The sequence below is a fragment of the Leuciscus leuciscus genome (genome assembly GCF_965113295.1).
Source record: "Leuciscus leuciscus genome assembly, chromosome: 14".
In the NCBI taxonomy this organism is placed as follows: domain Eukaryota; kingdom Metazoa; phylum Chordata; class Actinopteri; order Cypriniformes; family Leuciscidae; genus Leuciscus; species Leuciscus leuciscus.
The window spans coordinates 20944174-20971596 of record NC_138738.1 but is presented as its reverse complement, the minus strand read 5'-3'; the positions used below and the strand labels follow the sequence as shown (position 1 = coordinate 20971596).

Below are 27423 nucleotides of genomic sequence, written 5' to 3'. Positions count from 1 at the left end.
TAAATGTGGTTGTCAATTCAGAGTTAAGTAATTTAGTGGAGTGACAACCTCCTTCTACAAATTGATTAACTCTCGGAAAATGCAGGTAGTAAAAACCGCGTGTGTACAGAACTGAACTGAACAACTAGTTGTTAATAACATATTTAAACGTGTATCCCACCCCTAAAGCTAAGCTGGCAGATTCTCAACAATGGTGTGTGGTGGCCAATGGTGGACCGTTTGCTTGGTGTGTCACAGTCTTAAACCAGCCACGGTACCAGCAACACAATCAGCAAAGTTATCTAATTATCAATATCAACAAAATTCCAGAAAATATCAAAATATAATTGTTGTTATATTGTACACCCCTATTTAGGGGTAGATAAACAAATGACCTCAAAGCAAGCACATATGGACTAAAGTTGATGAGTGTAATTTATGGCCACTCGTCTGATACTCATTCTTTGGAAAACAGTTCTGCCTTAAACTCTTACAGATCAAACCAAGTCTCCACAGCCCAGTAGTAGAGTGTCACATCTTTGTGTGTGTGTACAGGTGTGTTTGTAAAAGAGAAAGAAAGTGTTTCTCCGTGTCTGTTAAACACATTTATTGCCTTGTGCTGGTTAATCATATATTGAAATAAAAATGATCATAAATATATGGCGAAACTGAGATTCAATGGCAACAGGATAAAATGAGCATTAAACTTTGACTGACAGTTGTCCTTGGGAACAGGGAACAGTCGCTAGAGTGGAGAAAGGTGGTGACGATTCTCGGTGCCCCCGCAATTTCAACCGCACACTTGGCAGGTTTGGTTCGATTAAAACGAACTCTGGTGCAACTGCTTTGTTAGTCCGGTTCATTTGAATAAATCTAAATGCTGCCATCTGATCCTTGGTGCGCACCAAACTAGCTGACCAAGACCACTGAGAAGGCTGAACGCCTGAACCTCGTCGTATTTTATAAACTCCACTGCTGATTCGAATAGCAAAACAACTCTAACTGCACGCACCACAACATACTTTTAAAAATTGTGGTTGAAATAAAATGCTGCGTGGAGTCAACCAATAAAAATGCTGTGAACTCAACCAATCAGCATGTTCAGAGCCCAAGTCCCACCCCTGAAAGTTCCTGAACTTTGAAAAAGTACTACCTCGCAAGCAGAGACTTTCTGAGGGGGGAATTTTTACCCAGAACTTCATTTAGATCGTGGTCCCTGCAGTCAAAACACACAGAGTCCCCCCCCAATGTCCCTAGTTCCTAGTGAAAGTTCCTGCGGTGGAAACGCGGCTTTTAAGTGTTCATTGAGTGTCTCTGTTTGAGGTTCCCAACCAAGAAGGTCTTTGATGTCTGAAGAAAGGTATCCGTTAAAATAGCTTTTCAAATTGCTTAAATCTGTAACCAGCCAAACGTTGACCCCTATGCACAACTACGTAACATGGACTCAAACAATGGCATGAGTTTGGGGAGGAACTATATGTTTGAGCAATCAGTGACAGAAGGGGGGAGTGCTCAAGAAACCTGTTGCATTGAAACCAAAAATTCAATATTTGGAACCGCTAGTGACACCCTCCTTCTAAGCAATTATTTCACCCCAATATGAAAATTTGCTCATGATCTACTCAACATCATGTTGCTCAAAACCTGTATGACTTTCTGTCTTCTGCAGAACACAAAAGAAGATATTCTTAATTTAAGTTTTCTCAGTAAGTTTTTTTCTTACATACAATGAAAGTCAATGGGGTCCAATGTTGTTTTGGACCCCATTGACTTTCAATGTAAGGACAAAAAAGGGCTATAATCGTTCAAAACCCTGCTTTTAACCCCAGGTAGAGGAATGTTTCACACAAATTTAGAAGTTGTTAGCACTTTTTTGCCAGGGTTATGAATCCCTGTTGAGTAGTAGGCTTTGTGAAGGAACTGCAGGGGGTTCATACATTTATGAAAGGCTTAATTATTTAAGTCATAAAAAGTCAAATGACAAGAAAAAATAAATAACAAGAAAAAAAAAAGAAAAAGATTTTAGTCGCCTTACTAGTGGCCGAACTGTGTGTGTAGAAGGAAAAGGAATGGGAGAATAAAACAATTCTGAATAATTTACTGCCATTTTGTGATTAATTAAGTAATCATCATGTTATCAATCAAAAAGAAACTGTATTCTGATTATGAGTATTTTAAAATGTAATAAATCAAATTACAATAATTACATTTTTGCCATCTGATTACATAATTAAGATTACATCAGTTACTACACAACACTGCAAACTTGTATAGTGTAAAACGATGTGGTGTTGGAATGTTATGGTTAGATAAAAGACACCCAATCACGTGACTCAGGTTTAGGTGCTTTATACAGTCACAGAAATGCTGCATGATGTATAAACAGTACGCTTCAGCATTTGACCGTCAATTGCAGTGAAGAGGAGAGGGTTTCATTCTTACCAGTCTGAAAGTCCATTCAGAAAAAAACTTGGTAGCAGTTGCCGGCAATATGAAGATGCGCAATGCTTAGACTTAGAGTCTTTATTTAAACAGGTCGTGTGCTACATTCGTCAATCAATCAATTAATCTATATAGAACCCTAGGGTCCTTGACTCTGTTTCAAAGAACGCTTTATGCCAAAAAGATTCTATATAGAAATATCTTAAATGATTGCAAAATCCTTTCATGTTTAACAAGTTATTAAATTTTTTTTAAGTGATAAAGCATGTTTAAAGCTTTTCAGTTCATAAAATGTAATTAAAAATAAAAATGAATTTAAATTAATTAATTAAAACTAAATCCATAAAATGATCCAATGATGAGAACCCCTAAAATGTTCTATAAAAGCTCTTGAAAGAACCGTTTAAGGTTCTAGAACCTTTTCTTCTAGTGCACTGCAAATATAGGAGTGTGAAATGTCATCTTATGAATACCCAAGATTAATTGTTAACCCCGGGTAAATTATGAGCAGTGTGAAATGTGAAACAAGATAACCTAGGATTTTGTTCACTCAGGGTTTAGTATGACCCAGGGTTAACTTTCCCAAAAAGTGAAAAGCCTTGAAAAGTTCTTCAAAATATCAAAATATCTTATTTTGTGTTCCACAGAAGACAGAAAGTCATACAGGTTTGGAAAGACATAAGTGTCAATAAATAATGACCAAAAAAATGGATGAACTATAACTGTACATTTTATTTTCATTCAATAAATACAGCCTGAAATGCAATAAGTGAATTAAGCAGGAAATACTAGTAAAGATTTAAGATTAAAAAAATAAAAACATACTTCACAGGATCAACAGACTAGAAACATGCATGCAGTCAGTTACAAATGTTATGTAAATACAATATATAAAAATAGTATCTTGTATCAAAGTTTCCAAAAAATAACTCCACTGAGAGAACAGGCTCAGCTGTCCACACCAATTCCTTTTTCTTTTTTTTCTTGCTATGAGAAAACCCAGACCACCAATTCATGTCTAACCTAAAATGTACTGCCTGCATTTAACAGATCAATGTACAAAGTCCTTTACAGTAAGTTTACAGATCTGGTTCATGTCAGTCAGAATGACAACATTTCCTCTGGATAACATGAACAGAATGTTGTCGGATTTCCTGTGATATGATCAATCACTCATCATTCATCCCATAGCAAAAACAACAGAATATAACTAGTTATACTGTGTCTAAAGATAGCAGCTATGTCAGTGAGGACACAAGCTAATCTTAAACTGACAAAAAACGTATCGTTCATAATGTATAAGATTCCATTTGGCAACACATCCATGTCAAATAAATAAATGCACCACACATGTTAACAGCAATAATATTCTCTCATTGTTGAAGTTGAATCAGTAACATCATAGGAACATAAATAGTTACAGCAACTATTAAACAATAGGCAGGTAAATGTTGACTAAAGCCAGTCAGATCAAAATCAACCGTGCAACTGTGTTAATAGGCTAAACATGTATATGATTATTTATCTCTGAACAGATTTAGCACTTTATGGGAGTGATGTAGTTAGTACACATACAAACACCTATATAACGTTACATACAGTATACATGCGGTCAGTTTGACACTTACCGTACCTCGGGTCGGTACGTAGTATGAGGAAAAAACGGGAATGCCGAACCAGACCGATTTGTCGATGGCAATTCTTCACACGTATACAAAGTTCTCCTTGCAATAACTGTTACCTCATAACAGTTACTCTTTTAATCTATTTGAATGCTCTAGCTGCCTCTGTTTATTTGATAGAGCCAAACTCAGAAACCGACCGACCTTTCACTTCTGTAGGCGTAAATAAAGCGGAATGGTGGGAACGGTGGAGGACTGGAGCGCAACAGTTTCTCTACATGTCCACATCGAGAATTTACCAATTCTACTATGGCAGAGGCAGAGCTTATGAATATTAATTAGGTCATAATGACGTTCCTAGTCACCTTCCTGTTAGCGTCCAATCATGTAACACGATCATATTCAAGATGAAATGATTTAGCAAATCACCTCTGGGCTACTGAGAGAACGTCACCTAGCGTAATTAATATTAATGTTTCAAAGCCTTCGCCAAAGTCAGACTCTCGTCTCTTTAACTGCTGCAGGAGCGCCATCTGTCAGTTAGATGCACCATAATAATACAAGCAGCACCCAGTTCAAATACTACAGGGCAGGATTTCCATGTTAAGTCATAGAAACGTTCACAATTTTCTGCAATTTTTCTTGGGTTATACGTGGTTAAGTAATATTTTGATTTGTCATTTAAAAAAAACATTCAGGTAATTAATTACCTGAATGTTTTTTAAAATATATTTTGAATACTTCAGAAAATTTGTAATTGATTTATATTTTATTTTTAAGGCACCATTAAATCAATTGTCAATTATTTATAATTTAGCGGTGCAAATTATTTTATTTTTTTTATCACGTGCCCTCTTAAACCTCATACACTTCTCCTGCCTCTTGCAATGACATATCTTCTCTGATGACGTGTTTATTGGAGAGAGGGAGAGACAACCTGTCACACAAACCACAATCATCCAATCAACTCCCGATGGACAAAATCAAGTCCCACCCGACATTTTTCTTGTTTGAGAAGGCGTTTCACTAAGATATGTCACAAGAATACACAATCGTAACTTCCATTTCATGCCCACTTTAAAATTTTCCATTAACCAAAAAAAAAAAAAAAAAAGAACACAGGCTGTCTATAAAACGGGTTGACTTTATTGCTTAGAGAATACAGCTTACAGCTTTTGCAAAGGCATGTGAATACGCTTCTCGACTACACCTTACCAGTCATCACAAGATATGAATTAACCACACATTCACAACTCCACTTTTACACATTGCACCTGTAAAAAAAATCTGCTATCAAAACATTGTACAAAGTGTAAGTTAGAGCGTTCAGCGCAATCTGCACCAAAGCACTCATATCATACAGAGAGCAAATACCATGAGCAGATTTCCAAAGCCTATCTGGTGACTGTTTTTTTTTTATAGTTACTTCTATCTTTGGTACTATAAGACAGATTTTATTCTGCACATGTAAATCTTTCCTTAGAATACTGATCTGAACACAGGGCAGGTAAAAGCCTATCTACATAATCTTTATCCTCACTCGAACTAAAATGAACCAAAAAGCAACATCCTACATTACAAATCACGTTCTCTGATCTCACTCAGCAGAACAAAGAGAAATACGGAAGCGGGGATGAACGGCTGTAAAAGTCACTTTCCAAAATTTTTCCCCAATTGTGTCTCTTCAAACTATAACAAAGACAAATATAAGAGAAATAAGCAAATCGCCTAAAACAGGACGAAGCCATTCAAAACAGCAGCTCCTGAATTTAACCAATGACAATTAACATGGTACGTCTTACATCACAGCCACATCACATGACTTGGCATCCTTCCCACACACATATGGTGAAACGATGACAACTGCCTTCAATTAAATCAGGAACAAATGAGAAAGAGGGATTTTCAAGAGCTACTAATTCTAGTTAACAAGTGAATCGAGGCAAACGTAGCAACAAATCACAGGAGAGCACCCATGACTGCCCCTGAACCGTCAGCATCAATTTATACTGTTGATCTGGGATTTAAAAGTTCATATAGGAGACAACACTGCAGAGGTCCTTCTCTGCTAAAGTTTACGGAGGACAGTATGTGTGTGTGGGAGACCGTACATGTCTGTAAATATATATATATATATTTGTCAATCTATCTGTGTGCTTCGGAGAAAGCCTGCCGGGGTTCACATGTCGTCCTCTTCATCTTCATCCTGGGAAGATCCGGCCTGCTGAGCAGAACTGGCTGAAGCCGCCGCTAACTGTGCCTGCTGGGCGGCCTGCTGCATCTGTAACCACTCCTGCTGTGCTAACTCAGCCTGCTGCTGCCGTGCCTGGAAGACAGCACAACTCATCAGATCAGACACTTAATCAAGTTACAAGGCTTGGGAACAAACTGGAAAGCTACAGAGCGAAAAGTTCCATTTGTCCGTTTCATGAATAATTCAAGCTCTTCCAGGATCTTTACCTTGGCAAATAATTCCTGCTGTTGACGTAGAAGTTCTTCCTCGGGAATGCCAAGGTTCTCTAGTCGGGAGCTGGCCTTTCTCCGCTTAAGTGCTACAGTTTTACACTCCTGCAGAACGTCTTTTACTTCTGCGATGTATGAACCGAAACCTAGACTTTCAAGTGCTGAAGAAAAACAAAAAAAAGCATTCACTGTTACATTGGTTTTAAGGAGAGATGTACAAGTTTGAGGTGAAATGCAAAACCGCCAGTGAGCAAGAAACCGTTATTTAAATGCTGTAAATCTTTTACATGACAGTAATACAATCATATCCATCCACGTGTTGTAGAAATGTGAACTTAATACTGAATCTTGTGTATATTAATGCAGCCTGGTCCAAGATCTCAGCTGTTAACTAAAAGGTTGTAGGTTCAAAACCCACCATAGTGCATTTGATCAAAACATTTAAAGGGATAGATCACTCAAAAATGAAAATTGCATAATTTCTTTATTTACAGGTTTGGAATAACATGAGGATATGACTTACTTTCTACTTTACTTTCTATTACTACTTTTTAAAAGAATAACCCCCGGTTTCACAGACAAGGATTAAGCCTAGTTCCAGACTAAAATGCATGTTTGAGCTGCTTTAACTGAAAGCATCAAAAATACATCTAAAAAAATCTCTCAGTGCCATTGTTTTGTCTCAAGATGCACACCAGTAATGTTTTTTTCTAAGGCACATTTATAAAAGATACTTAAATGTCAAAATTGACCTACGGTCTGGCTTAATCTAAGCCCTGTCTGGTGAAACCAGGCCTATATTTTGAAGAACTGTGTAAAAAAAATTTTTTTTTTTTTTTAAGTCAAGTCTAGAAGACAATTTAAGTCACTGGTGTCCAAAACATTGGATGCAATTGACTTTCAACTTATAGACAAAAGAGGCCAACATTTTTCAAAAAATCCTCTCTTGTGTTCCACAGAAGGTTTTGAGTTTATCAAACAATTTATCAAACTTGGTTTAAGATGGCCCTTCAGACAGAAATCTCACAGGCTGAAATGCTGAAAATTACCCAAAACCCATTTAAAGCCAGTCATCTGACCAAATTGACAACATTGTGAGAGCAGCTAAGACCAGTAGAACAGTTTAGTCTTGTTTAAAGGGATAGTTCACCCAAAAATTTAATTGTCAGTACTTACTCAGCCTCAAGTTGTTCCAAACCTGTATGAGGTTTTTTTTTCTTCTGTTGAACACAAAAGATGATATTTTAAAGAAAATTGGTAACAAGGCAGTTGACAGCAACCACTGACTTCCATAGTAGAAAAAAAAGGAAATCAATGGGTGCCGTCAAAAGTTTGGTTACCAACATTCTTTACAATAATCTTCTTTTGTGTACAACAGAAGAAAGAAACTCATACAGGTTTAGAACAGCATGAAGGTAAGTAACTGACGATGAAATTCTCATTTAAGGGTGAACTATCCCTTTAAGATGTTTTCAACATGAATTGTTTAGAAAAGATGCATTGAAAGTGAACGATGAGTGAGGCTGTCAGACACTATCATTCAGACAAACATCTCGTTTTGTGTTCAACAGAAGCAAGCAAGAAATACTGGTGAGGGTGCAAGACAGCATTTTCATTTTTGAGCAAACTACCTCTTTAATACCAGTTTACTGCACAAGCTTTGAATAAAACCCTCTTCCAAAATGAAAAATGAGCTGTTAGTGACATCACGATCATCAAGAAGTGCCATCCTCACCGTTTATAACATGTTCAGGGGATATGGTCTTCTTCTCTGATTTATTGCAGATCTCGTTGGCCTCTGATGAGACGAGGTGAATGAACTCAGTGCAGCAGTTCACCACCAGCTCTCTGGCATCGTTCGCTACTCGCACATTGGGAAGCGTTTCTTTAATCATTTTATTGATCGCCGCCCTCGGGATCGTCAGGTCATCGTCGTTCCCCGATGAAGAGGCCATGAGGGATGAGCTGCCGAGGTGCTTCAGAGTTTAAAGGAAATCGAAACCAGGCTAGGAGGTTCAATGGGATGTTAATGATGATACACCCACAGCAACGGCTTTGTGTGGAGATTCAGATGATCTGCTCGGCTTTCTTATAGCAGCTCGCTAAAACACTGTCCGACAGAGTGCAATTTTGAATATAGCTTTGAATTCAAATGCAGGGAGAGAGTGTAAGTGTTTGGAGGATGAGAGGAGTCAGTACCTTTCGGTCGATCAGTTTACGCTGACTCTCCACATCCACACATCAGTGCTGCTGCTGTTCCTGTGCGCCTTTATAATCATGATTCAACTCCGATCGTTCATTCTCAAGCTGCCTGGGTCAACCAATACACGCCGCGCTTGTTCAGCTAAAGCACGGTGCAGAAATGAAGCTCCCAAAAGCTATTAATTCATTACTTCAACCATTCGGTTAGCGACCAACGAAATGAACCCCACAATGCAACACTTCCGGATATCCGGTGCTTCTTCTGCTTGTTATTGTTTCGTGGTATTGCGCGATACTGCCACCTACTGTAAGAAACGGGAATTAAGGAATTTAATCGCGAATTAAAATATTTGATTGTGTACTCTCCTGGTATGTTTGTATTGAATTAAAACTACAATGGCGAGCTCAAGATTTGGGAAAGGCATGTGGTTACATAGTTGGGGTCCAAGCAGGGTAGTTGTAGGAGTTCTGTTTTTGTTATGGTTTTCTTTTTCTCCTGCATATTGTGTATATATTACTATACATTTATGATATTACATTATTTTAATATAATAGTAGACCTATAATATTGTATTATAGGCTAGTTAGTATACACAGACAAAAGGAACCCAAAATTCCCTCACGTTTAGGTCATGGGGGCACTAATTATACATAATCCTCCTCATAAATCCTCAACTTTTGTGATTTGATGCTTTTGTGTTTTTCCTTGGTAGAAGCGCTGCATGTCTTAAAATAAAAATAAAATAAAAAATGGTGAGTAACATGACATTTGGGATTTGGGACAGTTTTTGAGAGACCTGGCCACAAGGTGGTGCTGTAAGTGATTTTACATTTGTGTTTTAAATTTGAATCAAGCTGGATTTGAATCAAGCTGCTCCATGCTGCAGCGTATTCAGAATCGGCTACTTAGACAGGAAGTATGACTGACGTGTAAAACAAGGTTATTTTGCAATGCAGAAGTAAGTTATTTTCTGTGAATGTGTGAGACTTCCGATTCATTAGTCGCTATAGGCAAATAAATAGAACAGAAGAATAACAAAGTGCACACTGTAAAACTCTCATGTTACCTTTTTCTTTGCCTGACACATGTTAAGATTTGTATAGGCCTCAATAGCTCCTCAACACTGTTGTTAAAAGAACTTATTAGTTTCATTCATGACGTACACTACATTAATCATCCATATATATATATAGGTCTAAGGTATGCATGTTTGTTTGCTTGTTTTTTTGTTTTGTTTGTTTTTTGGCTGGGAATTGCATAGAAGGATTATCTATATAAGACTTAAAGATGACAAAAAGAAAAAAAATATTAGATAAATTAAGAACAATTCATACAGATGTCCTCAGCTGATAGACAGAAAAGATTTTGTACAGGTAACAGAAAACATGAACAATTTGCTCACTTTTAGCCAGCTCTCTGTGATTTAAAATAAAGGATTGATTAGATTGTCGTTTTCATAATGGAATGATCTTTAACAGAACAGAAACAGGTAAATTGTAAGCTACCTGTAGGCTAATGTATTTCAGAAAGCAAGGTTCACTTTCCATCAGTGGTGTAATATAACGAAGTAATAATACTTCGTTTTAGTAGGCTGCTTGAATATTGTTGGGGATAATCTGTCCTTTACTTGAGTTTTAATATTTCTGTCAACTTTTAGGCTAGGCTACTTTTATTCCACTACATTTCCTAAATAAAATGTATACTTTTACTACATTTCCCCAAAGCATATTCGTTACAAATAAAGTCGGAAGAACACAGACTGCAAGCAGGCATGTCGTGTGCTCGCACAACCGCGGTTGATTTCATTTCCCGGGTTGCGTCTGTTGCTGGAGCGGCTGTCATTATACAGTACGAGAGCGGCCTCTAGAGGCGAAATAAAAACTAGCACTGCACTGACGCCTCGTGGACGTGGAGTTTGTTTTGACACGTGACGTGAGGCTGCGCGCTGCACAGAGCGGGACACTTCAAAAACGGATTTAAGACAACAAAACGGTCTGTATACAGTGCACTACACTGCATGTTGTCATATCATTATAAATTAATCTGTTGACTAGATGCTGCATTATTGGAGAACATCATATTTGCCATCGAGGCTGAGAGGAAGCTGAGTATAGGCTATAGCCTACCTCGGTTTAAACAATGTGACTAAAACACACGCAAGGCAGACCCAAATGTTTAATGTCACAATTGATACCATCTATTTGCATTGGTTTATATCGATTTGTTCCACTTTATGCATTCGTTATCCAGCAAAGTTGCATAATTAAAAGCAGTGACATGAGAAAGCAAGCAAAACTTTAGGCCTATCCTGACGCAGCTGACAGTATTTTTGATGATTTGTTTTGTTTATTTTGAACTTTATTTGGAGCACATGTGCAGAGACAGCTGTCATGATAAATTCACTTGGACTTTAATGATTACCTACGTTGTGTACTCAACTCATTCCATCTTTTCCCGGGCCTGTCGGCAAAACAAATGCATGTTACAGCTCAGGATAACTGTATACAACTAGCCATCCGACACATGGCCATTGCGGCTTTCCAACACAAGGCGGTATTGGTTGTAACAGCATCCCGACAGTACACAACCACCCTATAATGCTAAAAATCCACCAAGTGTTTTTTTTTTTCTAAACCCCATAAATCATAAGCAGAATCATAAGTCTCAGAACAAGGTTCGCAGAATCTGTCTGGGCAAAGTGACGTCACTTTGTTTGCACAAGCCCCTCCCACGACTGTTGACGGACACTGACGTTTTAGAATAGACCTGCCCTGAGTGAGCTGTACACAGTCCGCCATTGTTTCGACACCAGAGCAGCTGTAGCAACAAGAATGTCTGGTAAGCAACTCAGGTTTTGTTGTTGGATGTAAGACTGTGCATAGCAGTATTCATGTACTCCTGACATCAGAGCTGTTGAAGACACAGAGGATTAATTTTATTTTTAAAGAGAATGTACCCCATATACCTAAATGCATTTATGTTTGCGCAAATCATTTTACACCAGACTGCTTTGTTAACAAGGGTCATTAAAGGGACAATACAAAATAGGTTTTGCTAAAAAGTTGTTACTCAAGGATGGATCAGTACAAAATGTTCGTGATCCAGCTTACAGTCTCCGGAGCAATAGGCCAAACGTTACTGGTTACGGCAGTAATGAAAGAGCACACACTATTACAGTTCATCGGAATTGTTTTACGGATATAAGTTTACCAGTTTATTAAGCACCCTCCGAAAAGTCATAAAGTCTGTATTTGTTTACTGTTAGTTGTAACAAGTGTTTCTGTGTAGTTCGCTGTGTATGTTGATGATTATGAAAGGGAGAGAGAGAGTTTTATGGATAAGACTTTAAAGCTATGTTCACACTTAGCGTCTTTTTTGACAAGAAAAAGTTGACAACGGCGTTTTTTTAGCAAAAAAAAAACGCTGGCAGCGTTCGGTTACAAATAGCAGCCGAGCGCGTCTTTTGTGGCTGGCGCATATACTGACGCGTCTTGACCATGCGTCAACATACGACGAAAAGGGTACCCCCATAACGTCCATATGTGACGATTCGGGTTATGGGTAGGTTTAGGTATGCGTTAGGGTACCGCTAGGAGGCACTGCTGGTGCGCTTCTGTCTGCGTCTCATATTGACGTTAAAGGGGTACCCTTTTCGTCATATGTGGACGCATGGTCAAGACGCGTCAGTATATGACGTTTTGGGGTGAGACCGGGCTGCTATAACAAGAGCTGCAACAGTAGCCTAGTGCTGTGTGATGCAAAAAAATGTCGAGAAAGAGAAAGTTGGCTCTTGCGTTGGCTTTTGAAGTTACCGGGGAGGAGAATGTCGGTTCACAAAGACGTTTGTGGGTGCACGACAGACAGTTGTTCTTGTTGTTATGGAAACGACAGGTCTCGCTACTCGCTTGTCATTGGTCAGCTGTCAAAAAGGCGCTTGACGTAGGGCGTTCTTTTCAGAAAAGTTGAACTTTTTTCAACTTAAAAAGACGCTCTGAGCTGCAGAAAAAGACGCCGGCGGTGGCGTCTAAAAAAGCGCTCAGGACTTTTTTGAAAAAACGGTTTACTCCATAGGGTTATAATGTAGAACAGACGCTGGCAGTTTGAAAAAAGACGCTAAGTGTGAACATAGCCTAATGCGCACTTCTTATACTGTTTTATTCAGCTCTTAGGCCCAATCCCAATTCACCCCTTGCCCCTACCCCTCCGTTTTGCGCGTTCCCGTGAAGGGGTAGGGTTGTCTCAATTCTCTTTTGGTTGGAGGGGTAAGGGGAAGGGCCAGATAGCCCTTGAAACGAAGATTTTTCGGGACCACACTTCAAACGAAGCGGTATGAGAAATGTACCTGCATACACCGGCTACAGAGGCAACATGACTGCCAATAATAATTTTCTTTGTCACATTCAATCTTGTGTTCATATTTACGGTCATGTTCTTCAAAGACACGGTTGCAAAAAAATCGTTAAAGTTCGTTAACAATATGACAATAGTATAAAAAGCAAAAGTTTGAAGCGAAGTGGACGCGCGAATGAGGCGAATTCGCGTCCACCGCGCCGCACTAAATGCCTCATTCGCGCCGCAAGAGCTCCAGACGAGCGTAAACGCGTCTTAACATTGAAATCACTCGCGCCAGACGTTCTATTCGTGTTTGGTGTGAACGCAGCTTTTAGGCGTCGAAGATAACGCCTAGATATAAGTTTTCTGCAAACTTCAGAAGAAAAATGCAAAAAAATAGCTGTAACTCACGCAAGACTACAGCTGACGACGGCATCTTGGAAGTTTGTGATAAACATTGGCGCATCTCCTGTGACGTAGGCGCTAGCGACGATGTATAATGACATGTAACGGTGTAGTAGTGGTGTCCCATTTCTTAGGGGAATATTTTCACCCGTACGCCTTGACACTCTGTTTCAAGGGGCAAGGGTTAGGGGTAGGCGAAGGGGTATAAAATAGAATTGGGATTGGGCCTTAGAGTGATTTTCTGGAGTGAAAACGGATGCTTCATCTTTTGTGTGATGTACAATAAACTCATCAGTAAAGTTTTGGCCATCATTCAAACGGGGTCCGCTACAACAGGCTTGTAGTGGATAAAAGCAAGGTGACAACAACATAAGTTATAACCGTAATTAAACTAAACTATACCTGTTCTATCTCCATACAGCATATATTCTCTGGCTCTGTAGGCATTAACATCTGACTGACATTTCAGTGTGCATGAGATTGTCCAGGGGTGCGTTTCCCAAAGAACGACGTAACTCGCTGCTTAAGTACCAAAGTACGATGCATTGTTGAAGAAATCAGCTAGCTAGTCACGACTGTTTCCAAAAACCGTATTGTCGCAAATTGGTTGTTCAACCACGTTGGTTAAAGATGCCACGCAGGTGTTGGAGTAATTACAACTTTTATTGAATCTGTTTGAGTTCGAATTAATGCTAAATGTTTTGCTATAAATTACAGACATGGCATCTGATGACTATTCTCATTTTTCTCAGTTATTTTGCTTTACTTCCAGATTCAGTCATTGGCTCGTTCTTATGTACTAGGTGCTTTGCACATGCGCACTATTCAAAAATGACGCTTTAAATCTCTTGACAAACTAAAAGATGTAAATTACATTAGTATGTATTCTAAATAAAAGATATAGATTGTATTGAATGTCAGCTTGCTTATTTTGCTCAAGATACGGATAAGTCCACATGTCGTAAAAACTAGAAACTATGCTTTTAACAACAGGTCGAGACCTCTCATTCTAACCACACAACTTTGTGATGCTGTTTGCGAATGTTCTTTGGAACTATGTTTTCGGGAAACACCGACTCGTTAAACTATGCTGATAACGACGGAGCTTGCAACCATAGTTGGCTAACGATGCTTTTGGGAAACGCACCCTTGTTAGTTTGTTGCAGGAGCTCTTGAAGCCCCGCCCTCTCCTTGAAAGGGCAGCAGCTCATTTGCATTTAAAGGGATACACACAAAAACGGCATGTTTTTGCACTGCCTCAAAAAGTGGCAATTTTAACACGCAATAAAAAGTTATTTGTGGGGTATTTTGAGCTAAAACTTCACATACACTCTGGGGACATCAGAAGCTTATTTTACATCTTGTATAAAGGGGCATAATAGGTGCCCTTTAACTTCCACCAAAGTCTTTCTGGTAAGATATCTATACTTTTACTCAAGTGTGGATTTCAAGTACTTTATCCACCAGTGCTTATCATCAAATAAATCCAGAACTCTCGGTTGATTAGCTTGTTGCGTGCATGCGGTTATAAATTGAAACGCAGTCTGGAGTTAAGGCTGGAATACACTACACAACTTTTGCCCAGATTTCTGCTCTGGTTTTCTGAACACATCTGAACACGTGGATGCTACATGTCGAAAACCGGACCTAGTAGGCAATGCAAATTGTCAAAGTTTACAGATTTTGCACAAAAAAAAAATCACATTGTGTGTGATTGGGGAAAGGTTTTTTTGTTTCAGACTTCGATTCGGAGGATATCAAACGTTTACATTTTAGTTTTCTAGTAACGAAGCACACATTTCTGTGTGAGTGTTTGAAACTACTTGAAAGTCTGGTAGTGTGTGATACTCAGTTGTTTATTCTATGATGACAGTTTGAAAACAGTCTTTGCTTGCAAAGATAATATGGCTGTATAACAGGGGTGTCCCATCCAGCAGGGTTTATCCAGATATATTCCTATTATGGGGAACCATCCAGCTAAATTCTGCAACAATAATCCCATTAAGTTCAGCAAGGAATCTTGGGGTCATTTTTGATGACCAGCTGGCCTTCAAAGACCACATTGCTCCAACAGCATAATCATGCAGGTTTGCAATGTACAACATCAGGAAGATCGTGGCCTTCACTCCCTTAACTGCAGCCAGCTAAAAATAAATAAATGAATTCTATTTCACTATCAATTTTACTATGTTCCTTTTCTCTTGCTATTTCTTAATCCCTCCTATTCTAGCTTGTACAATCCTGAGCGATGACTGAAACTTTGTATTACTAGCACTTCTCATGTTTATTGCCTCTTTAAGATGAACCGCTTGTTGTATTCCACAGTTGTAAGTCAAGAGACAGTCTTTTATTTTTCCACAGTGAAGCTCTTACGGCTTCTCCAGCGCAGAAGCTTGAGGAAATTGAGACTTGCATTGAACACCTTGTCGTGTTCAAACACCATCTTGTAGAAGGTTTCAATGGGAAGGTCACCGTTTGGATCTGCATATTTCAGGGTGGTCATGGGTGTGTACAGAGTGTTAGTCTGATGGCGAAATGGTGGGTTCTCCATGGTAATCATTTTGAATGTGTGCTGGTTAGAGAAGAAATGACATACAGTATGGTCAATAATTCAGAGAGAAAACAAAACATCTATTGGAATGGTAGATTGCTGCATGAAACTTTTTGGAAGTCTTGTCCAAGTACCTCTGCAATATCCTCTGGTGTTTGTCCAAGACTCTCAAATATCTGGCTGTAATTCTTCAAGTAGATGTTTTGGAACATATCTGCAGTCACTTTATCAGCTTTGGAGAGGTCTATCTTCAAGCCTTCCTCATACACCTTACGCTCAAACTCTGTGACGACAGGTCCTGGTTCAATCAGGCTGATACTGCACAGATGCAAATATAATAGACATACAATGGCAACTTAAATGTGACGGCCAAGGCATTCAATGGTTTCAAAACACATCAAAACTCTAGAACTGAGCTCTCTTAAACTTGGAAATTTAAAAAGGTTCCAGTCACACAAAACTGCCATAAAAAACTGAGGTAATGTGTAGCTACTGAGCATTAGTAGAACAGAAGTGTCAGAGTTTTGTCAATGTTTGTTCACAAAAACATGCAGAACACCAGGTACACTACTACAGGTGCACTGTTGTCCTATGATCATTTTACAGTATATAAATTATTTTATTACAGCCCAAACTTGTGGTCAGCTGTCACAAAATTGCAGTAGACACCCTTTATGTATATATGCTAGTTTCAAGATTTTGGAGATCTAAACGAATTAGGGGAACAGCAAGTTGATTGTAGCTCACACGTTATCAGTATAAATGTAAATTTATTACATATAGTTTTGGATGGATGGATGTGTGTATGTGCTCATTGCTCCTCTGTTTAAGCGTGTTTACTAGTTTAGTTTTATAAACCTGGTATTATATATTATCAATTGAGCTTGTTTTGGATAAAAGTGTTTTCTAAATGAATAAATGGGCTTCACTTTATTTTGATGGTCCCTTTAACACATTCTGTTGCCTATAAGTAACGTTGCACCTACATGTCTACTAACTCTCATTAGAGTATTAATAGAGTAGTAGTAGACTGGTAGGAGATTTGGGGCCATTCAGTACTTGGACCTACATATGATCACTTACTTTAGATTGAATCTCAGAGCTTGAACTGCCAGACTCTCACAGAACCCTTCAACAGCAAACTTGGATGCAGCATAAATGTCATTAAACAAAATACCTGTGCACATGAACACAACAGTGATTAGAGATGACAAAATCTTGTTGAATCCTCTCAGATCTTCTTTAAGTCATTGTTAATCCTTTAAGTATCCAAAGTTCATTCTCTCACATACTGGTGTAAAGAGCTCAGACGCAAATATAAGGCTCACCCTGAATCCCCATGACACTGCTGATGACCACTATGTGGCCACTTTTTCTCTTCTTCATATCAGGCAAAACCTCCTTCATGAGTCGCACAAGTCCAAAGAAGTTGGTGTCCATGACAGTTTTCATCTCATCAATGGTCTGACACTCAATGGGGCCAATTATTCCCATTCCAGCATTACTAACTGAAACGCAGAGAACAGAGGGGTGGGAACGACAATACTGATTCAGGATAAGTTAAACAAATTATTAGGTTTTCATTAGCCTTGAATATTAGCTTTTTTTCAGTTTTATCTTATCTACAATTTCAAAAGCACTTTGTAAATAACCCTTGGTTTGCATATGTTCCTTACTGTATTTTCAGTGCTCTTAAAACACACTTTATTTGGTCAGTACACCCTAATGCAAATGTGTAATCAGCTAATCGTGTAAATATATGGTTAAGATGTTTCTTTGTCTTTCAAACATCAGAATGGCAAAGAAATCTGATCTAAGTGATGTAAATCTCACAGTAAACTGCTGGGTAATATGCATGCCCATGACATCACCATTTTCATAAATTCACGTTTTTGTAGTTTACACGGATACGTTAACGGGATCGTTTTCAAAAACTTGCATTTTCAGGCCCCCAACATGCATGTAAATGTGTAAATGAATGGCCAATATGCATACTACCCCCCCCCCCCCCCCCCCCCCCCATTTTTAGATAAAAACGTGTCATGTAAACTGCCCCTAAAACAAGAGAACAAATTATAATTTGTGGGAACTAACTCTTAATTCGTGGCCACAATATCTTGTTTTTTTCCACTAAATGTCATGTGCAGGGCTCCATATTATGCTGTCTCTGATCCTTCCTAGTATTAGAAAGTACTTCCTACTACTAATTTCAGTAGAGCTACCAAATGCAATGGCCGCTGTGAATACCATAGTGTTTACATAAATGTACGATAAACATACTGTAGTATTTTATTATTGAGATAATATTGTTTAGAGCACTGAAACAAAGGAAAATAACAATGAAGCATTTGTGTTTTTACGTAAGAAGTACATCTAATAAAATCTTACTGAGAATGTCGACTCTACGCATGGGCAGGCTGTTGACACAGGCTTTGATAGAGTTCTCGTCACACACGTCGAGCTGCTTGATCTCCAGTGTGCGTCCCAAAGTACGACCCGCTGCCTCCACCAAAGCTTCTCCTTTAGCCAGATTCCTCATGGTGGCATACACTGCCAAAGTCAAAACATTTAGCTTAACTTCCATTTAAACTATAGTCTGCTAACATTTGCACTGACCAGTCTATGTGATTTCAGATAACAGATGGGGGAACACAGTCATCATTTAATTACTAATAGATTAAAGCTTAGCTACTTACTTTAAGAAAATCTTCAAGCCAAGTCAATTTATTGAAGACAATCCACAAGGTACACATGAAGAAATATTATGAGAAACTTTTTTTTTTTTTACTGCAATTTATCAGCATATCAAGCAAGAGTATAGTTGTTGTAACCTTGTAAACTCATGCAAGTTCAAACTGACATAATCTGTGTGCACTTTCACATTAGAATGATATAATGACTGCTTGATCTCCAGTGTGCGTCCCAAAGTACGACATGCTGCCTCCTCCAAAGTTTCCCCTTTATCAAGTTTCCTCTCCGTGGCATACACTTCCAAGGCTCAAACAGATAGCCTACAGTGTAAATTTCATTTGAACTAAAACAAGGGTAACAGTTTTGGGACATGCTTGTGTGCTAATTTGCTGAGACAATCAGGCAAACATCCAAGGTGATCAGTGAGAAGAGTTGTAACACTGTTGTTTCGCCACTAAAAATAATTAAGACTTATAAATAATTAATGCACAAAAATACTGAACTGATACATATGCATACATTACAATGATTTAGAATAAAATGTGTCAGTATATTTCACTTAAATGTAGACCTACTATCTAATTTGGCACTCTAAGAACTGTCCCAGAGCAGTGTTACAGTTGTAGCTGGCACGGGGTAACAAAAGCACTCCTGGTCTTTAACCATTAATAGTGGAAAATATATATTATCTACGTAGGTTTTTGACATTTATTTTTTGATAATGTGTAAAAAAGGTTGTAAACACAAATAAATATGTATGTAAAAAAAATGCATGTTTGTTTTGAACAGTATTTGTGCAATACAAAAGCTAAATTTCACAACTGTTCTTGATGTACACCACTATTATACTACTATAACCTACATTGACAATATTTTTATGCATTTTATATGCTGGTCTTACCCATGAACCTCTTCTTCTCATCTCTGGCAATACGAACAGCAAGTGCCAATCCAATGCCAGAAGAACAACCAGTGACCAGAACAACCTTTTGATTCATGGCTGCAACAAAAATGTTGCTTTCTCTGACAATGCGGTGAGACAGAACAGGAAGTAAAAGACTAAGAATAACTGGAAACGAGATAAAGAGACGGAATGATTGGGAGCTTGAGAGATGAGCTAAAACTTACTCTTGCTAATCCACTGCATAAAGACTCAGCAGAATGACCCACGTGTCACTCCGGACTAGACATGTGGTCGACAATACGTAACAATATGACTGCCGAGACACAAGTTCTATGCACCGCTGTTGTCTAAAAGAAATATCTGATAAAACACAATATCACTGTGATTTTGTAAAACATAAAATCATAAATACACACATACTACTGTTCAAATGTTTGGGGCAGTAAGATTTATTTTAACATTTTTTAAAAGAAGCCTTTATGCTTACTAAGGCTCTATTTATTTGATTGAAAATACTGTAAAAAACTGTAATATTATAAAATATTGTTACAATAAAAAAAAACATTTTCTATTTTGATATATTTTAAAAAGTAAATTATTCCTGTGATGCTCAAGTAACATTTATTATTATTATTATTATTATTATTATTATCACATTTGAAACGGTTGTTCACAACTCTCATGAATTGGGGCTCAGGTCAGGAAGCAGACAGACTGGCTAAACCGACCGTCTGCTAGCTGTCTCACGTCACCAAGGTCAGATAAATCAGATAAATCCCATCACATAGAGCCTCTTTCACCTAGATATCATCATATAGAGACTGTGTCTGTTCCCCGAATTAGGAAAAGAAAACTAAAAAATCCAAACCTATCTAAGGTTACATTTTTTATTGATGTTCAACAAATAAAAAACAGATATAATACAAATGATAAAGCTTGGGTTGCTATATATTCGATCCCTTACTTCAAAAGCACTTATTGTTAATGATATGATTACAGACTATAACCTAGATGTGCTGTGTTTGACAGAAACCTGGCTAAAACCAAATGATTACATTACTTTAAACGAGTCCACCCCACAAGATTACGGTTATAAACATGAACCTCGTCTGAAAGGCAAAGGGGGAGGTGTTGCTGTAATTTATAGTAATATTTTCAAAATAACTAAGAAGTCTAGTTTCAAATATAATTATTTTGAAGTGTTGGTGCTTAATGTAACAATATAATATTATAATATATTACACTATATTATAGTGTAAATGATAAATCACGTTTTTTGTGCTGATTTTTGTGATTGATTTGTACTGGCTACTATACAGGCCACCAGGGCACCATACAGACTTTGTCAAATAATTTGCTGACTTTCTACAGAGTTAACTGGCTGCAGATAAAGTCCTAATTGTTGGTGATTTAAATATACATGTAGTAGGGGTGTGCAAAGCAGCCGGTATTTGTATCTGTATTTGTATTTGTTGAGAGGGGAAAAGTATTTGTATTTGTATTTGTATTCGAGTAAATTTCAAAATAGGTGTAAAAATCCATTTTTTTTGCGTTACACTTCTAATTTACGTTATAGTGTAAGTATTCTTTAATTATATCCATTATAATAATTATGGATATGCAATATTGGTTGATGTTTTTCCATAAATCCAGCAATGAACATGTAACAAGGAACGTCATTGAAAAGAAAATAACATAACAGCCATTACCTACGTTAATGTTACTCTGTCAACAGCCTATTGTCTAAATTACCAAGCTAACAGAGCTACTAGGGTTGTCACGGTGCCAAAATTTCAGTATTCGGTACCAATACCTGTGAAAATCCACGGTTCTCGGTAACAATTTCGGTAAAGCTTAATTTAGATTAAATTTACATATATTAAAGTTTATATCACGGTTACAAAGATGGAAACTGTAGTATTAAAAACACTACATTAATATTACATTTGTTAGATAACAATAGATAAAATGACCTAACAATAAACAATAGTTAGGCTATATACTGTCGCAATTATTCTCCTTGGGGTTCATTTAAAAATACATTTTTAAAATCAAAAGTTAACATTATTTATGTTAACATTATTTAATGCACAATGAATGAAGTGAACAAACATGACCAATCAAGTGTTTGTATTAAATAACATTCACAAACATTAATTAATGTTGTAAAAATATATTGTTCACTCAATGTGTTGATGTTAGATGCGCATTAAGTAATGTTAATGAATGGTATCTTATTGTAGTGTTACCAAACAGGAGATAAAACATGTTTTATTTGACTTGACTGTACTTATATTTAATCCAAAACTGCATTCATATTTAATTTTAAAAGAGCTTTTTAAACCTGCTAAGAGTTATCCAGCCAAGAATAAGCCTAGAACTGCTTTTCTGACGGACTGATATTAATGACAAAATGACGGCTTTTTTATTTCATTTCTCATCTCCATAAATATATCTAAAGCTAATGCAAGGGCTAGAAATCAATTAATTCTTTGCTGTAATCGTGAAGAGCGCAGTTCGCACGCTTTCTCCTTTCCACAAGCGCTTGCCCTCCCGTGGCGTCTGTCGTTGCTATGCAGCGCGCCGCTCGCTTCTATTATAAGCGCGATTGCCGCGCGCCTACATTTGAAATCTGCACGCGCAAAAAACGCGCTATGTGAACTACCCCTTATGACAACGTGACATTAGCCTAATCCAAAATATTTCAGCCACCACATCAGCAGCACCGCCGGTCGCCATGTCTCATGAGGAAACACAGCTTTTTGATATAAAGTTTTTCTTGTTCCCGAATACAAATATTTTTAAAAGTATTTGTTCGAAATAAGTATTCGTAAAAAACACATTATTTGTGCTTTCCGAATACCGTATTCGGGTTCGGCTCCACCCCTAACATGTAGATAACGAAAAAGATGCATTGGCATTTAAAGACATTCTTAACTCTATTGGAGTTAGACAACATGTGTCAGGACCTACTCATTGTTGTAATCATACTTTAGATCTAATATTATCACATGGAATAAATGTTGATGCCGTTGAAATCCTGCTACAGAGATGCTGCTGACATCTCAGATCATTATCTAGTCTTGTGTAAACTTAATTTAGCCAAGGCTGCAAAGCCGACTCCGTGTTACAAATATGTTAGACCTATCACTTCTGCCACTAAAGATTGCTTTATTAATAATCTTCCTGATCAGTTTCATCATCTCAGTATCCCAGATAGCTTAGAAGAACTCGATATTGCGACAGAAACTTTTAACTCTCTTTTCCAGCACTTTAGACACAGTTGCTCCGTGTGTCTAAACTAGCTTTTCTTTAAGATTAAAGAAAATAGTCCAACATTATGGTACAACGAGCACACTCAAGCCCTTAAGAGAGCAGCCAGAAAAATGGAGCACAACTGGAAGAAAACAAAAGGTATTTCGCATTTGATGGAAGGAGAGCTCGATTGCAGACAGAGAGGCCTTAAAAGCTGCTAGATCTGCTTATTTTTCAACCCTGTTAGAAGAAAATAAACAAAACCCTAGGTATTTATTTGAAACAGTGACTAAACTAACGAATAATAAAGCTTCAAGCCCAGAAGGTTCCAAGCAGCACAGCAGTAATGACTTTATGAACTTCTTCACTTATAAAATTGATAATATCAGGGAGAAAATGATAACTATGCAACTGTCTACTACCATATCGCATCAGGGAGTGCATTGTAGTCTCCCAAAGGGAAAATTCGATTCATTCATTCATTGCTATTGGAGAGGAAGAATTTGCTAAGCTCGTTAAATCATCTAAATCGACAACATGTATGTTAGACCCTATACTGACTACTGAAAGAGATGCTTCCAGAGGTCAAAGATCCTCTTCTTAATATCATTAATTCATCTTTGTCATTAGGATACCAAAATCTTTTTAAGCTGGCTATGATTAAACCGCTTGTTAAAAAAACGCAACTTGATCGTACAGGCGGTATCCTCACAACTATGAGGCTTTTTATAAATAAATGATATCTGCGAGGATTTTCAGTCAGGATTTAGACCGTACCATAGTACTGAGACTGCTCTCATTAGAGTCACAAATGATTTGCTCTTATCATCTGATCGTGGTTGTATCTCTCTATTAGTATTACTCGATCTTAGTTCTGCATTTGATACTGTTGACCACAACATTCTTTTAAATACACTTGAAAATGATGTTGGCATTAGTGGAATTGCATTAACATGGTTTAAATCATACTTATCTGACCGTTATCAGTTTGTAGCAGTAAATGAAGAGATGTCATATTGATCACAAGTTCAGTATGGCGTACCACAAGGCTCAGTACTAGGACCGTTGCTGTTCACTCTGTACATGCAACCCTTGGGAGATATCATTAGGAAGCATGGCATTAGTTTTCACTGATGATTTCACTCATTAGTTATGCTGATGATACTCAGCTCTATATTTCTTCATGCCCTGATGAAACTTACCAATTCACAATACAAAATTAACGGAATGTATAGCTGATATAAAAAATTGGATGACTAGTAATTTCCTACTACTTAATTCTGAAAAAACAGAGATTCTAATTATTGGACAAAAAACTTCCTCACATAATAACCTAGATTACTGTCTAACACTTGATGGCTGCTCTGTCAAGTCTTCGTCGTCGGTTAGGAACCTGGGTGTGCTCTTTGATACCCATCTTTCATTTGAAAGTCACATGTCTAGTATCTGTAAAACCGCATTTTTCCATCTTAATATATCTAAATTACGTCATATGCTCTCATGGACAAATGCGGAACAATTAGTTAATGCGTTCATGACATCAAGGCTAGATTATTGTAATGCTCTTATGGGTGGTTGACCTGCACGCTTAATAAATAAATTACAGCTGGTCCAAAACACAGCAGCTCGAGTTCTTACCAGAACCAAGAAGTATGACCATATTAGCCCCGTTCTGTCAACACTGCATTGGCTCCCTATTAAACTTCGTATAAATTTTAAAATATTGCTGATTACTTACAAAGCTCTAAATGGTTTAGCTCCGCAGTACTTGAGCGAGCTCTTAACGCATTATAGTCCTTCACGTCTATTGCAATCTTAAAATTCCGGCCAGTTGATAATACCCAGAATATCAAAATCGACTGCTGGCGGTAGATCCTTTTCCTATTTAGCTCCAAAACTTTGGAACAGTCTTCCTAACATTGTCCGGGAAGCAGACACACTCTGTCAGTTCAAAGCTAGACTAAAAACACATGTCTTTGACCTAGCATTCACATAACACATTATAGACTTTTATAATTCAATGTTAGGCTGCATAGATTAGATCAGCCGGAACCGGGAACACTCCCCATAAATCCTGATGTACTCATTACATCAGAAAAAGAATGGCATCTACGCTTATATTAGTCTCTCTGTTTAACCGGAGGTTTACCGCAGTCCGCCGGATCCAGGCCGAATCCAGATCTGATGAAGGACCTGCGCCTGGACGCGACAACAACGCAGTCCTGAAGTGTCAACTAGTCTCTCCCTTGTGAAGGCCTCCCTCCCCTTCCTTTAACTCTCTATAGATAAAGCGCTGTCGGGATAATTCCGATTCACATGGCTACGCGGAAGCGATACAAATTCTGTATTCTACATTTTAAGGCCAGACAAGTAGTTTGTTGAGGGTTGGTTTTTAGGGAAGGACTACACGCCTGCGCACATTTATTTAAACACGCATACCTATAAACTGAACTCATAATACGCATGTGCACGCCATCAGCGTTTTCACAGGTTCGCGTTTTTAAAGGTCCCATGACATGGATTATTTTATAATGCCCTTATAATGTTAGTATGTTTTTAAGATTAAAAATAGTAATAATTTTGAAATAAAAGGCATTTTTCCTAGCCTGATTTTAGCCTCTGATTTGAATACTCTGTTTGAAGGGGGATGTCTGCTGTGAGACTTCAGTGTAAACGGCCACTGCTGTGATTGGCTGACATGCTTGCATATGAAATAGCTAGCATTACATGTGGAACTCTCTCTAATACTTTTACTATTACAGCTATTATACGTTTTTACTATTACAGCTATCGAGATTAACGAATCGTGAGAAGTTTAAGTATTTAGATCTATTCTCATCACATAAAAGGTTGCAGTGATGAGCATTGAGCAGATGACTGCCTGTTGATCGCGTGAACGAAGATCTTATCATTTTTAACGCAGTTTCTGCACTAATGATTTCACCAATGCAAACATGTGGTAAGTACAGTAAGAGCTTCGTTGTGCAGCGCAACAGCGTCATTGATTTCATAACGAGGTTTGGCAAGTGCCCAGATAAACTCGCGCTGTGTGATTGACAGCTTGGGCGATTGGAAAGGGATTGTTCTTTGATCACTTTCTGTATATATTTTAATCACAGTTTAAATAAGATTATTTTCATCCTACCAAGAGAAACGATGTGAAGTTGATATTTTAGTCACTGGCTTGATTTACTGATGCATAAACAGTATTGAATGATTTTGGGAGAAAGATTATCTGTCTGAACTTGAACAATTACACATCAGAAATTCACATAACCCACTGGTTCTTCAGAGGCTCGGATGAAGGAACAAAAAAAATACTTTTGTGTTTATTTGTACATCCAAACACCGAGCAACTGCCATGCTTCGCTCGTTTGCAAGCCATGATGTCTCTCGAGGAAAAAACAATATCCCGCTCGCGCAGCTCATTTTCTCATGGGCAGGCCAAATTCTCTTTGCGGGCAAAGAAGAGAAAGGGGAGGTGACCTTTCCCCTTATGACGACATAAAGGGAAGATTCTAGATTCGCCCGTCTATGCTTTCATTTTCTCAAAAATACCCAGGGCTTGGTTTACACCTATCAAAATGTCTAGCCACTGGGGGACCATATAGGTAGGCTAGGGGAACTCATATTCATGTTAAAAAAAAACTCATAAAGTGAAATTTTCATGTCATGGGACCTTTAAAGTTTGCGTAGAGAGAACTTTAAGAGTTTTCTGTTAAAACGGTGTCGTGTTAGCGGCCCCTAAGTTAATAACTAATGATCGTTGCGGCGGAAGTGAATCAATCAAAACTAAATTTAGCTGGACAATAACTTTATTTTAGAGCTGCTATAAAGCCAAAACAATCTCTGTTACTTTAATTCCCTGTTATCACTGTAAAGCCGCTTTGGAACAATCTACATTGTTAAAAGCGCTATATAAATGAAGATGACATGACTTGACTTGACTTGACTTGACTTGTGCTGCTTAATACTTTTGTGGAGTTCTTAAAATAGAAACTTTATGTAACAATGTAAAAATATTTATAAAAGTAATAATTTATTTTTTCTTTCATTCTATAATGTTCAGTTTGCTTTCATTTTCATGGTCGTTTAGTTTGAACCTTTTTGTTTCCTGTGTTTTTCTTTTTTGTTTCAATGGCTTCTATAATTTTCTCATTACTTTATTGTCATAATGACTTATTGTTTGATTGATTTGATTCACCTGTTCCTTGTTTAGAGTTTTATCTGTTCATGTTTATTTTTAGTAACACTGTTTCCTGTGTTTCCAGGTTTTCTAGAATGTTATTTGTTGCCATAGCAACTGTTTGAATTCATTCACCTGTTCCTTTTAGCCCTTTAGTTTCTCTGTATATTTAGAGCTCTTAGTTTAAGTCATTCTTCGTCCATCCTCATTTATTTTTAGTCGGTTGTTTTCTCCTGTGTTCAAGTTTTTGCGTGTTTATTGTTTTAGTCTACTGTTAAATAAAGTGACTGCTGCGTTTAGATCCTGCCTTAACTACTTTTCCTTGCTGCAACCGACTGTGACATTAGAAAAAAATCTTACTAACCCCAAACTTTTGAACAGTAGTGTATA

At 37.7% G+C, this 27423-nt stretch overlaps 3 protein-coding genes and 2 long non-coding RNA genes across 7 annotated transcripts in view; 2 read left to right on the top strand and 3 right to left on the bottom strand.

Moving 5' to 3' along the window:
* Window positions 1–4753, bottom strand: part of gng12b (guanine nucleotide binding protein (G protein), gamma 12b) — a 62711-nt gene extending 57958 nt beyond the window's left edge. Inside the window, exon 1 of one of the 2 annotated variants that reach the window (XM_082137070.1) lies at window positions 4055–4753. The gene's annotated coding sequence lies outside the window, so the exon portion shown is untranslated. Of the gene's footprint in view, window positions 1–4049 lie in introns of both variants that reach the window. The other variant, XM_082137069.1, reaches the window with a different exon arrangement.
* LOC309474490 lies at window positions 938–5160 on the top strand. Its single transcript, XR_014197324.1, has 2 exons — window positions 938–2269; window positions 2323–5160. It is a non-coding gene; the product is annotated as an uncharacterized lncRNA (long non-coding RNA).
* A 7-nt stretch (window positions 5161–5167) lies between these two features.
* Window positions 5168–8971, bottom strand: dr1 (down-regulator of transcription 1). Of its 2 annotated transcripts, XM_082137054.1 has the most exons (4): window positions 8706–8971; window positions 8242–8616; window positions 6504–6667; window positions 5168–6369 (listed from the first exon to the last, which is right to left on the bottom strand). In XM_082137054.1, exons 2-4 carry the CDS (start codon window positions 8459–8461, stop codon window positions 6223–6225), a joined length of 531 nt encoding a protein of 176 aa, XP_081993180.1. In that variant the 5' UTR covers window positions 8462–8616; window positions 8706–8971; the 3' UTR covers window positions 5168–6222. The 2 variants fall into 2 exon arrangements, with proteins under 2 accessions (XP_081993180.1, XP_081993179.1); XM_082137053.1 differs by having other exon boundaries at window positions 8242–8971.
* A 6293-nt stretch (window positions 8972–15264) lies between these two features.
* Window positions 15265–19846, bottom strand: LOC309474812 (retinol dehydrogenase 8). The gene is made up of 7 exons (XM_082137430.1): window positions 19817–19846; window positions 19590–19711; window positions 18386–18547; window positions 17326–17505; window positions 17081–17174; window positions 16132–16315; window positions 15265–16018 (listed from the first exon to the last, which is right to left on the bottom strand). Exons 2-7 carry the CDS (start codon window positions 19684–19686, stop codon window positions 15794–15796), a joined length of 942 nt encoding a protein of 313 aa, XP_081993556.1. The 5' UTR covers window positions 19687–19711; window positions 19817–19846; the 3' UTR covers window positions 15265–15793.
* Window positions 19847–24397: 4551 nt separating this feature from the next.
* On the top strand, window positions 24398–27376 carry LOC309474832. Its single transcript, XR_014197435.1, has 2 exons — window positions 24398–25353; window positions 26535–27376. It is a non-coding gene; the product is annotated as an uncharacterized lncRNA (long non-coding RNA).
* Window positions 27377–27423: the final 47 nt, after the last annotated feature.